At 39.2% G+C, this 10,926-nt stretch overlaps 1 protein-coding gene and 1 non-coding gene across 2 annotated transcripts; one reads left to right on the top strand and one right to left on the bottom strand.

The window, feature by feature from the left end:
* Nucleotides 1-4,762: 4,762 nt before the first annotated feature.
* Nucleotides 4,763-9,526, bottom strand: cnpy3 (canopy FGF signaling regulator 3). Its single transcript, XM_070854876.1, has 6 exons — nucleotides 9,341-9,526; nucleotides 8,437-8,563; nucleotides 7,234-7,330; nucleotides 6,643-6,765; nucleotides 6,249-6,366; nucleotides 4,763-5,440 (listed from the first exon to the last, which is right to left on the bottom strand). The coding sequence occupies exons 1-6, from the start codon at nucleotides 9,444-9,446 to the stop codon at nucleotides 5,145-5,147; spliced, it is 867 nt and encodes a 288-aa protein (XP_070710977.1). The 5' UTR covers nucleotides 9,447-9,526; the 3' UTR covers nucleotides 4,763-5,144.
* trnat-cgu (transfer RNA threonine (anticodon CGU)) lies at nucleotides 5,723-5,794 on the top strand. Its single transcript has one exon. It is a non-coding gene; the product is annotated as a tRNA-Thr (tRNA).
* Nucleotides 9,527-10,926: the final 1,400 nt, after the last annotated feature.

Here is a 10,926-nt window from a genome sequence, read left to right as displayed (position 1 = left end):
AATTATTTAAATCTCATGGATCTTTTTTGTGGCAGACAAACAGACTGTAACTAAAGCTTATTTCACTGTCATCAATGTATTTAACATAATTATTCATAATTTAAGACACCAAACTACAGCAACAAAAAGGACAAATGCCAACCGTAACTCCAACGGCTTCAACTCAAAGGACATACAGCAAGAGAGGAGCAGACTGTCACTAACAGAGTTCATTAATCATCAATTCTACGAATCTGAGTGACTTTCATAAAGTATAACTAAAGTACGGTGACCAATATGGTGATTATCATCTTTGAGGCAGTTCTCTCCTGCAACAGCAAGTCAAAACAATAACAGAACAGACTGGTTTGTTTGTTATTACTTTTTTTTTTTTAGAAATTAGCTGATCGACAGTGAACAGCAGCACATCATGGTTTCATAAAGATCAATGTGACGCCGTACAGAGATAATCAATTAACAGTGATAGAAGAACATTTAAGAAGCCAGAAGCAGAAAATGAGCCGAGTTTGTGCTTAATAAATTATTTAAGTGATTAAGTGATTAACATTATAGTTATTGATTGATTTTCTAGCTAATTATCTTTTTATTGCCAGTTTTTATCAGTATATTTCTCCATAACTGTGCACACACACGGTCAAGACAGCAGTATTAAACCATACATGTATACACACACACACACACACAGGTATATACACAGGCAGTAAAACAAATAATCAACAAGCCGACCACAAACACAGCTCTGAGCAGACCGTACCATTACACAACCAACCCCAACCAAGAGGATCCCTGTAGAATAAAGAGATCAGCTGTTTAGATCAAATATAGAAGATCTCTGTACACAGCAAACACAGAAACAGGATCAACAGTCACCAGTGGGCTTCACTAAAGAAGCACAGAGGACGGAAAGGAACTCAAAGTAACACACACATCTTTTCCTCTGACCCTCATGGAGGTGGTGACAAGCTGTGCTCAGGACAGGAGGAGGAGGAGGAGGAGGAGGAGGAGGAGGAGAGACGAGTGGCTCATGTCAGGGGAGCAGTGAGTACAATAATAATGGGACACACCCCTACGGCCCCCCAGGGATCACTAAACCTGCCCCTGACGGCAGTTTAACAGCCCGACATCACAACAAACATCAGCACAACCTGCAGCAAAGCACATTAGATCCACCTGGGCTGCAAGTGATAATCAGTCAGGATCAATCTGTAGTTTATCAGACAGGAGAACCAGAACCAGAACCAGAACCAGAACCAGAGCCAGAACCAGAACCAGAGCCAGAACCAGAACCAGCCTGAAAGATCAGTTATCAGTCACATGACCCTGATAGCAGTGGGGATGTAACTAGGTACATCTACTGTACTTTAGAATACTTTTGAGATACTTCATTTGAGTATTTCCATTTTATTCTACTTTGTACTTCTGCCCAAACACATTTTGGAGGTAAACATCGTTCTTACTTATTAAATACATTTATTTTATTTTATTACAGCTTTAGTCATTTGTGACTTTGTGGATTTAGTGTTAAAATTAAACTATAAAACTATAAAAATAAATATGAAGCCTACACATAATCGCATCACTAATTATAGTAATATATAATATTTAATAATTTTCTTTCTTTTTATACTTTTTTAAAGTACATTTACATGTTAATACTGAGTTCAGAGGTCAAATGCAGGACGAACACTTGGATCACAACACTTATTACTACATTTACTGAATATTTCTTCCACCACTTTGTTAATTAAACAGATTAAATAAAATTATCTTACCTTTGATGACCACTTTTCAGAAGAGCCTTTAGGACACCACTGGGGGAGAAGTCCAGACAAGTGGCAGAAAGCTCCTCCTCTTCAACACGCTAGTAAATGTCCATGTAAACACTAACATGTAAACACTGTCACATGCTAACATTGATGCTAACTGTTAGCAGCGTGCTTCCGGGCTAACGTTGATTAGCAGCTAGCCACGTTTGTCCACGTCAGCTGAGCTACAGCTGATCTAAAGCGCGGGAGCAGCCATCTTTGTGTGACACCTGATTTTAAACTCTCTCCTGCATCGTTTTGTTGTTAAACTAAGTCAAAGTTTAGCTAAAACAAAAAAAAAAAAAAACCTGAGCTCGACTAGAGGCAGCTAACAAGAGCTTTAAGCTAACGTTACCGCAGCTGGGCGATGATTGACAGATGACGACCATGACCTTCACCCCTTCCCTAAGCCCCGCCCCTGGTTACGGTCGCTACGATTTACATTTAAATTCTAGCATGAAGCTAATTATACTAAAAACTACTAACTCTAACTAAATAACTGATTTTTGCTAAAGTTTGTAGTTTTTCTAAGTTATTGTAAAGAATGGGTTCTGGATTAAAAAAAAATAGAAAATAAATAAATAAAAAATAAAATACCGTAAAATACCGTAACTAGGGGCGGGGCTTAGGGAAGGCCCGCCCCTAGTTACGGTATTTTATTTAACTATTTACGGTTACGGTTGCTAGGCTTTACATTTAAATTCTAGCATGAGGCTAATTACACAGCTAAAACTTCTAAAAACTGCACAGTTTAACTAAATAAAACAGATTTTTTTTTTGCTAAAGTTTGTAGTTTTTAGAAGTATTTTGTATAAAATGGGTTCTGGATTTTAAAAAATTGTTAAATAAAGTACTTTTGGAGTTGGGAGGCTTTTAGCTATTAGCTTAGCTTAGCCGGGGAGAAGCAGCTAATCTAAGTTAGCCTAACTGTTGTTGCTCATTTTATCTATTCAACCACACACAAAATGTAAAAAAAAAAAAAATGGAACAGGGAGAATAACACAGATAAAGATGGTATATCAATAAAAGCTTCTCCTTGGCTAGTTAGAAATATATATATATATCACATATTTATTAATTCTGTAGAATTAGCAGACAATGTTTACATTTAAATATTATTTGTTTTAATTTGATTTCAAAATCAGTTTGAACTTCAGGCACAAACTGATGTAACACAATGATTAAAATAGCTAAAATACTGTTTTAACAGCTGCTAAAAGGGAGTCAGTGTAAAACTCTGCCTCCCTCTAGTGGGTGGAAGTTCACATTTAGCTGCTGTAAAACACTTTTCATGCACTTTCAAGGTTTCCCAGCACCTGGTGGCTGTGGTAAACTATACACACTCAAATCAAATTATGCTCCCCCTGATTTGTTTTATTTCTTTATCCAAAAAGCAAACCATTCAGTCAGATGGTGATTTATTATATCACAGTAAAAGCAATTAAAATTTCAAGCAGTCCACAAGGATTTCCAGCACCCTCCAAATAATCCCAAGAATACAAAACTGCTTCAAAACAACCAGTTTAAAGTTGCACTGTAAACCTGGAAGTGATCACTAACTTATTTAGAGTTTCAAAACCTGTGTTTATTGATCCACTGACGTGTCCGCTCGTGGTTTCATGAAGCAACTTCAATACAACACAGCCAGCATTTAACTCCAGAATAAAAATCTGTAAAAACACACGCAAAACCGCAAAAAACACACACACACACACACACACACACAAACGCACACACAAACCTTTGTCGTCACCTCGGGAGTCAACAAGCACACAAACACGTCTTAAATAGCAGCTTTGTACAGCACACACACACAAACAGAGACAAAACAATAGTAAAAATCAAATAATTACAGAAACACAAACACTGACATTCAAAGAAAAACATCAGGCATGAAAAAAATTTTCATTAAAGGGGGATTTCACTGAATCTGAGACTTCAAAATGGCATTTCTGTAAAAAAAAACAAAATAAAATGCGACAATCTGGTCTGAACAAACTGAGACTGAGTTCCTCTAATAATACAAAACAATCTGAATTATTACAACATTAAAAAGGAAAAGATCAATGTAGGCTCTATATACAGTGTTACATTAACCTTCTCACAGTCTGAGGAAAGTAAGGACACACATTCACAACATGAGGAGCCACAGTAAAGACAGAAAGAGAGAAAACTAAATTCCCTTGCAGACCTGGAGCTCTGAATGAAGAGCTCTGATGCTCACACAGGTTTAAACTGTGCAGCACTACAAGACCCAGCAGGCACTCACATGTCTAACAGAAGAGGGGATCCAGTGTGTTTCTCCATCAATCGCTTAGTTGTTTGGCAAATAAAATGTCAATAAATGGTGAAAAACTAAAAAATATCAGTATAAAATGTGTATTTTCACTTTAAAAGGTCTCATATTGAGCAAAATGCACTTTTTAAATGACTCTTCCTGTAAATGTGTTTAGATTTGGCTGCCTTGATGATGTCATAAGGGGATCTGTTGGTCATGTGACCTCCTCGTCAGGGTTTGTTGACACGGTGACAACAACAGAAGTGAACATCTGACGGACTGGACGGGGTTTTTCATCATTTATTGAGATTTTATCTACCAAATTATGGATCGATGAACTGAAAAATGAAGTCCTTTTGCAAGCACAAGTTCAAAAATTGGACTTTTCTCCATTCTCCAATGTGAAGATCTGCTGCTTTTCTTCGCTTTGTGTTATAATAACCTGAATATTTAGAATAATAACCTGTTTTCTAATGTTTTATGGACCAAACGATTAGAGGAGAAAACAAATCTGTAACAAACCAAACCACAAGATGCAGCCTTGTTGTTTTCTTTGTCAGACAAACAGTCCGAAACCTAAAAGTATTTCATCTATAATCACATGAAGCAGAGAAATACAGCAAATCATCACGCTGGAGAAGCTGGCGACAGATCATCGATTAATATGACGACTAATCCAACTTGTTGGAGCTCAAACGATTGACTAATTGTTTCAGCACTGGTGCCTTTTGTTCATTTATGAGTTGATTAAAATCCAGATTTTAGCGCTAACGTTGTCGTGGCGTTGCCCGGTGGACTTTAGTGACGTCATGTGATGTCGCCCACGCTGGGCGAAATCACGCAAGTACCATCGAGATTAATGTGAATTCGACAAATCTGACTGAATTTGCGACAAACTGCGACGTGTTTCAGACCGTCAGACTGTAACAGAGACTTAAAAACTGAGCGCGACAGTACGAGATCTGATTTATAGCAAACTCAGCGGCCTGAACCTCAGCTGTCAGCGCAGGTGGAGACGTTTGAAGAAGCTGCTTCAGCTGAGAGTTTCAGTCCAGGGGGGGTCACAGCTCCGTCTTCTGCCCAGACAGAGGCACCTCCGGCTGGATCTCCTCCTCCGGCGTCGCCCCTCCGTCCATCCTCTCCGTTGGAGCTTTGCTCTTTTTCTTCTTCTTCACCTTCTTCTCCTTCTTCTTCTTGGCCGCCTTCTCTCCCTCCGAGCCGCCGTCCCCTCCATCTCCTCCGTCCTCGCTCTTGCCCTTCCCCTTCTTCCCTCCCTTCTTCTTCTTCTTCTTCTTCTTGTCTTCCGCTATGGCCGCCATGTCTCCCCTCTTCGCCATCCAGTCCTCCCTCAGGCAGGCTGCACGGAGGAACACGCCGAGAAGAGGAAGAAGAAGAAAGAAGAAAAAGAGGGAAAATTAGGTACTGAGCAGTTCAAAGTGACGACATTTGAATTTTAAATCAACATTTCAATGCTGCACATTAAGATTAAGCCACACCCACATTATGTTATGTTATGTTATGTTGTTGTTCTGATGGCTCAGCAGCCCAAAAACCACCGACCACACCACAACAATGAGCAGCCGTTAATATTTTCTGTGTTGTTAGGGATGATAATGGATGATGGTGGGGGTCTGAGCAGGGCGTGGTGGCCAAGTGGTAAGGCGTTGGTCTCGTAAACCAAAGATCATGGGTTCAATCCCCATCCATGCCTTAAAGACTGTGATCTATATATATATACACAGTATAAAGACCTAAGATATACACATGTTCATACAAAGATATCCTCTTTCCCTGTTGTTGGATCTGTTGCTCCCTCATGTGGGTGTCTCTTAATTAAAGAGCTGCTCTTTATGTAAAGCACCTTCAGATAACACTCTTATGAATTGGGGCTATATAAATAAATAAAGATTGACTGTCTACTAAAGGAATGTCGTATCTTCATCTCGTCAACATGTTGAGCATCGTTTTGGAATAACGACCGGCTCACTGCACATTATCCCACTTATTATGTGGAAGAAATCAACAGTTTGACACAAAACACTGACTTCAAAACCATTTTATTGATTTAAAACTGATTGTAATGCTTCAGCTATCAGAACCACGTCTGTTATACAGTGTGTGTGTGTGTGTGTGTGTGTGTGTGTGTGTGTGTGTGTGTGTGTTACCTGTGTCCTGTCCTTTCAGAACATGTTTCTCACACAAATAAGTGGTCAGATCCTCCTCCTGGCTGCCGTGGTACCATTCTTCAATCACGTCCTCATACTGTTCTACCAACACATCACACTGACACACACACACGATATCATTTCAATATCTAATAATAAATGTACCATGAATATTATTTATTTATTATTTAATGAATATTTATTATTAAGAAAACAAAAACATATTTTTTTTGAGATACACAAAAACAATTGAAAGATTAGAATTAAAAACTAACATTTGTGTTTTAGATTATTATAGAAGTGGTTTTCAGTGCGTTCCAAAAGGAGTTTTGACTTGAAAATATACAGATTTTACCTTTACGTTCTGTCATTTCAGTGAATGTGGGAAAAGCACCTGTTTTTTAAGGTCGGCCACTTCTGCCGAAGTCTCGTTCCACAGCTCGTAGGGGATGTCCATCACCACGTTCACGCCTTTGTTCACCAAACCGTGAAGGGTAGAGAAGGTCTCCGACATGCCCTGCACACACACACACACACACACACACACACACACACACACATCACACAGACACACGTGTGCTCGTTTAGATCGTCACATTAAAAAGAAAAAACCTCAAAGTGCTACAAAAGAGACATTACTGCTCATGACCACGTCCTCATTCTGTTGTTTTAACTATCTGTGTCAGTTCAGCAGACTGAAACACAACAGAGGAACATAGTTTATTAAAACACAGACGCGTTGTAAAGCCAACGGAGCCTTTCACACCACAGGCGGCCATCTGATCTGTTGTTAGTGTGATAATAGAAACAGCTTTAACATTTTGGGATCAAGTGTGAATCCAAGTGTCATTTCTGTTTGCCCACATCTATTAAAATAACTTAGCAGGAGTTAATATCAAACTGCAGCGACACAGCATGTAGGTTAAATAGTAAAACAGGACCATATCTCTGTAGACAAAGCACACACGCACACACACACACTGACCTTGGCAAAGCGGTTACTACCAGATCTCTCTTTGTGCAGATTGTACTCCAAAAGCCTCTGACACACATTCTCTACAACGTCGATGAATCTCAGGTATCTGTGGAGGGAGAGATGTGGATGTTTGGAGTTTAATTTGAGGCTGTGTGATAAGAGCTGACCAGCATGTTATTTCTTCAAGGCTTCTTCTGTGAAAACAGGTTTCATAATGGGTTTCCTTTTTCTGGTTCAAGTGTTCTGGTGATGTCCCGACACAGAACAAATACAGAAACAGTCTGATCTCTGTGCAGCAACACATGTAAAACACACACTGGATAACCTTGGTTTGCATATTTTGCTTGCTGATTGACCAAAAAGTTAAAAAAAAAAAAAAAAAAAGGTTTGGAATTGGTCGGATCAAACAGGCTGCTATCGAGGTATAATGGCAGTAATGTGATCCTTTGGGGCACCTGATCAAAAAAGAAGCTTGTTTGATCCACTGACAGGCTCAGAGTGTTATTCTAAGTGTGTGACAGCATCATGGAAAGGATCCCTACAGAGAGAGACCTGGAAGATCCTTTTGGTTTAACCACAAACAGCTATCAAAGCAAAGCAACCAGATCCCATTTACAAAAACAATGATTTTACCTCACAGAACACGAGTGTTCCTGGTCTGCTGCTGCCTCGATCGGTTCGTTTGTTTGCATTACTGTGTGACTTTGGTATTTTAAAGGGTTAGTCCAGATCAGAACTAACATGTTAAAACACCAGAATAACAGCAATTAGACTAGCACCTCTCATGTTCTGCAAAATTAAAATGACTGTTTTTGTCAATGGAGTCTGGTGGCTACAGATAGCTGTTAGGTAAAGTACATTAGACTCACGTTATACTGCTGCAGAGTGAAGACAAATATGTCTATTAACTGAATTTGAGATATCTGAATTTGTTTTACAGAATGTGGAAGACTTTCTAAGCTCAAAGGCGTCACTGGCTGAGCTCTGTTATCACCCCCCCACCACCACCTACACTTGCTCTACAGCTTCCCTGTTCTATTATAAGTTCCACCACAGGAACTGAGACCTGACCAAGATCCTGTCCCCTGCTGCCAGCGAGCGCGAGAGGCAGAAAGATCCAGAATCGTCCTTCCACAGACTGCAGGGCTCTGGTTACTGTGACATTTGATATAAAACCACCACCGAAATGAGAAGAATTAAATATAAACGTACGACTTGACGTATTTGGTCGGCGGTGCCCCCTTGTTGTCTATGAAGCCATAGTTCGTGTCGATGACTTCCTTGGTCTTCCCCGTCTCATCGAACGACGACTTCATCTCGATACTGACAAATTTACACACTGGGGAGGAAGGTTAGGTTAGATTAGATTAGATTAGATTAGATTAGCCTTTCTATCCTCAGGGGACTCTTTTTAAAGCTGTCTTGGACTTTCAGTGACTTACTGTTACATGTTTAGAAATCTGAAGCTGTTTGTTTGCTGATTCTGGTTAAATTCACACACATCAGGCAGGCAGACACATTAACCACAGAGCAGAAATATTAAACAGATCTAAACATTTTTAGAAATGTAAAACATCCTGCTTAGTGCAAATGTTAATTACAGCTGTTTTGAGTATTTATGCTAAAAAAATAATGTTGTTTCTATCCGTGTTTGTTTGTTAAAATGACCTTCTTACACTCTCCCATCACCATGTTGACCTTTCCTTCATCAGATTAATCGTTTTATTAAATAATAATAAAGCCAAAACTTCACTGTTTTACTTTGTTTGCTGTTTATCACCTCTGAATGATTCATCTGGTCTTTTTTTTTGCTTGTTGTGCACATTTATCATATTATAAAACCTGTTCCAGAGCAAATCTAACCAGCTAATCGAGGACATAATCCAAGGATCACAGAGTTAATCTTAGTCCCAGTGCTAACAGACTGTGACAGGATGTAAACAAAGGTTCTGGTGGTTAACAGACTGATTCTAACAGCAAACCTCAGGCCTTTTGTCGCTGTGAGCCTCCAGGCAGAGAGACCACAGTGATATTTATACCCTAGTCCCTGAGCTGTGGCCCTCTGGGGCTCCTCGGACTGTTTTGGGAACAAAACGCTGCTGAAATTCACAATTACCTTCACATTTGTTGGGAAGATGAACCCAGTCATCGTCCCCTGCAGTCTTAGCAGCTCCGACCGGCGAAATAACCGTGAAAAACGACAAATAAGCCCATAAAATCATATCGCCGACGGTGTCTTGGTTCTTTATATACGCAAATAAAGTCGGTTTTGTTCTCAACAACCGTTTAAATGAACGTTATCTTTCGGTTTCCACATCCTCCTCTGCTCCTCCACAGCTGCAGGAGCCAACAGCGAACGCTTCCGCATTGGCCGCGACGTACGTTAAGCCGAGGACCAATCAGAGAGGAAGAAGTGGCAGCGGCTGGACCAATGAGAGGCGGAGGAGGGCCGGAGAGAGGAAGAACAGTAAGAGGTGTCACTCTGCTCCTGTTTTCTGAGACGGACAAACAGGAAAGGAAGCTTTCATTGATTTTAACAACATAATAAGAATAAACAAACAAATAAATAAATAAAAAATATATAAAAACATATATACTATACTATAATTGAGGCAAATATGTATTGCAATTATTTACTTTAGTTATTTTGGATCAGAAATACAAAATATAATCAAAAAATGAATTATTTTATGATTTTATTGATCGGGGGGAGGGGTGGGGGTAAATTGAAAGCCACCCAGCAGTGTATAAAGTAACTGAAGTGAACACAATGAAAATTATAACTCAGAAATACAACATAACATTTTAAAATGGGACTTTCTACACAAGGAGAACTTTTACTTTTGGTAATTTAAGTAATTTTGTGCTAATACTTATTTTTATGTTATTGTATTTTAATTGAGTAACATTTTGACTGCAGATGTATATAAACACAACATTTGTGAGGTTCAACTTTTCCATCCTGCATTATCTATGTTCTTATATGTTGAAGTGTTTGTTTATTTAGTGATATTGGCAGGAAGGTGCTACAATTGTTCTATTAGTCGACAGGAAGGTGCACAAAATATTAATCATAATAAGGAAAGTTTGGATTATTTATATATCTATATTTTTTGTGAAGCCATAAAACAGCATCAGCCAACCTGAAACTTAGACCAGACCAGTATTAGTATTGAGTGAGTGGCTACTCTTTATTTATAGACCATCTTTGGCTTCAGTGTGAAAAGTTGTTTTGCAATTTTGACTTTTATCCAACAGAGGGAGGCACACACACACACATCTAAAGCCCAAAGCACGAAGTAACACTGGTTATGCAACATGGAATCAGTGTGTGTGTGTGTGTGTGTGTGTGTGTGTGTGTGTGTGTGTACAGTAGTCAGAGTTCTGATGTCAAGGCCTCGTTCATATATTATTCATATATTAGCTGATATTTGAGTGGTTGAGGGTCACTGGACATGATTATTTATCCAATAGCCTTCAAACAGCTGCACACACAAGCAAATAGACTGGTGTGTGTGTGTATGTGTGTGTGTGTGTGTGTGTGTGTGTGTGTGTTAATACAGCAGTGGTTCCCAACCGTTTCTGTCTGATGGACCTCCACCTCTGTCAGACAAACACCACCCACCATGTTCCAGATGTGCTCATTCGATCTGATTTCAAACTGGATGTTATATAACATGTATACTAATTACATCAGTGTCG

Source organism: Pempheris klunzingeri, chromosome 23 (assembly GCF_042242105.1).
Source record: "Pempheris klunzingeri isolate RE-2024b chromosome 23, fPemKlu1.hap1, whole genome shotgun sequence".
NCBI lineage: Eukaryota > Metazoa > Chordata > Actinopteri > Acropomatiformes > Pempheridae > Pempheris > Pempheris klunzingeri.
Note: the sequence above shows the minus strand (reverse complement) of the source record. Positions and strands in the feature narration are given on the sequence as shown.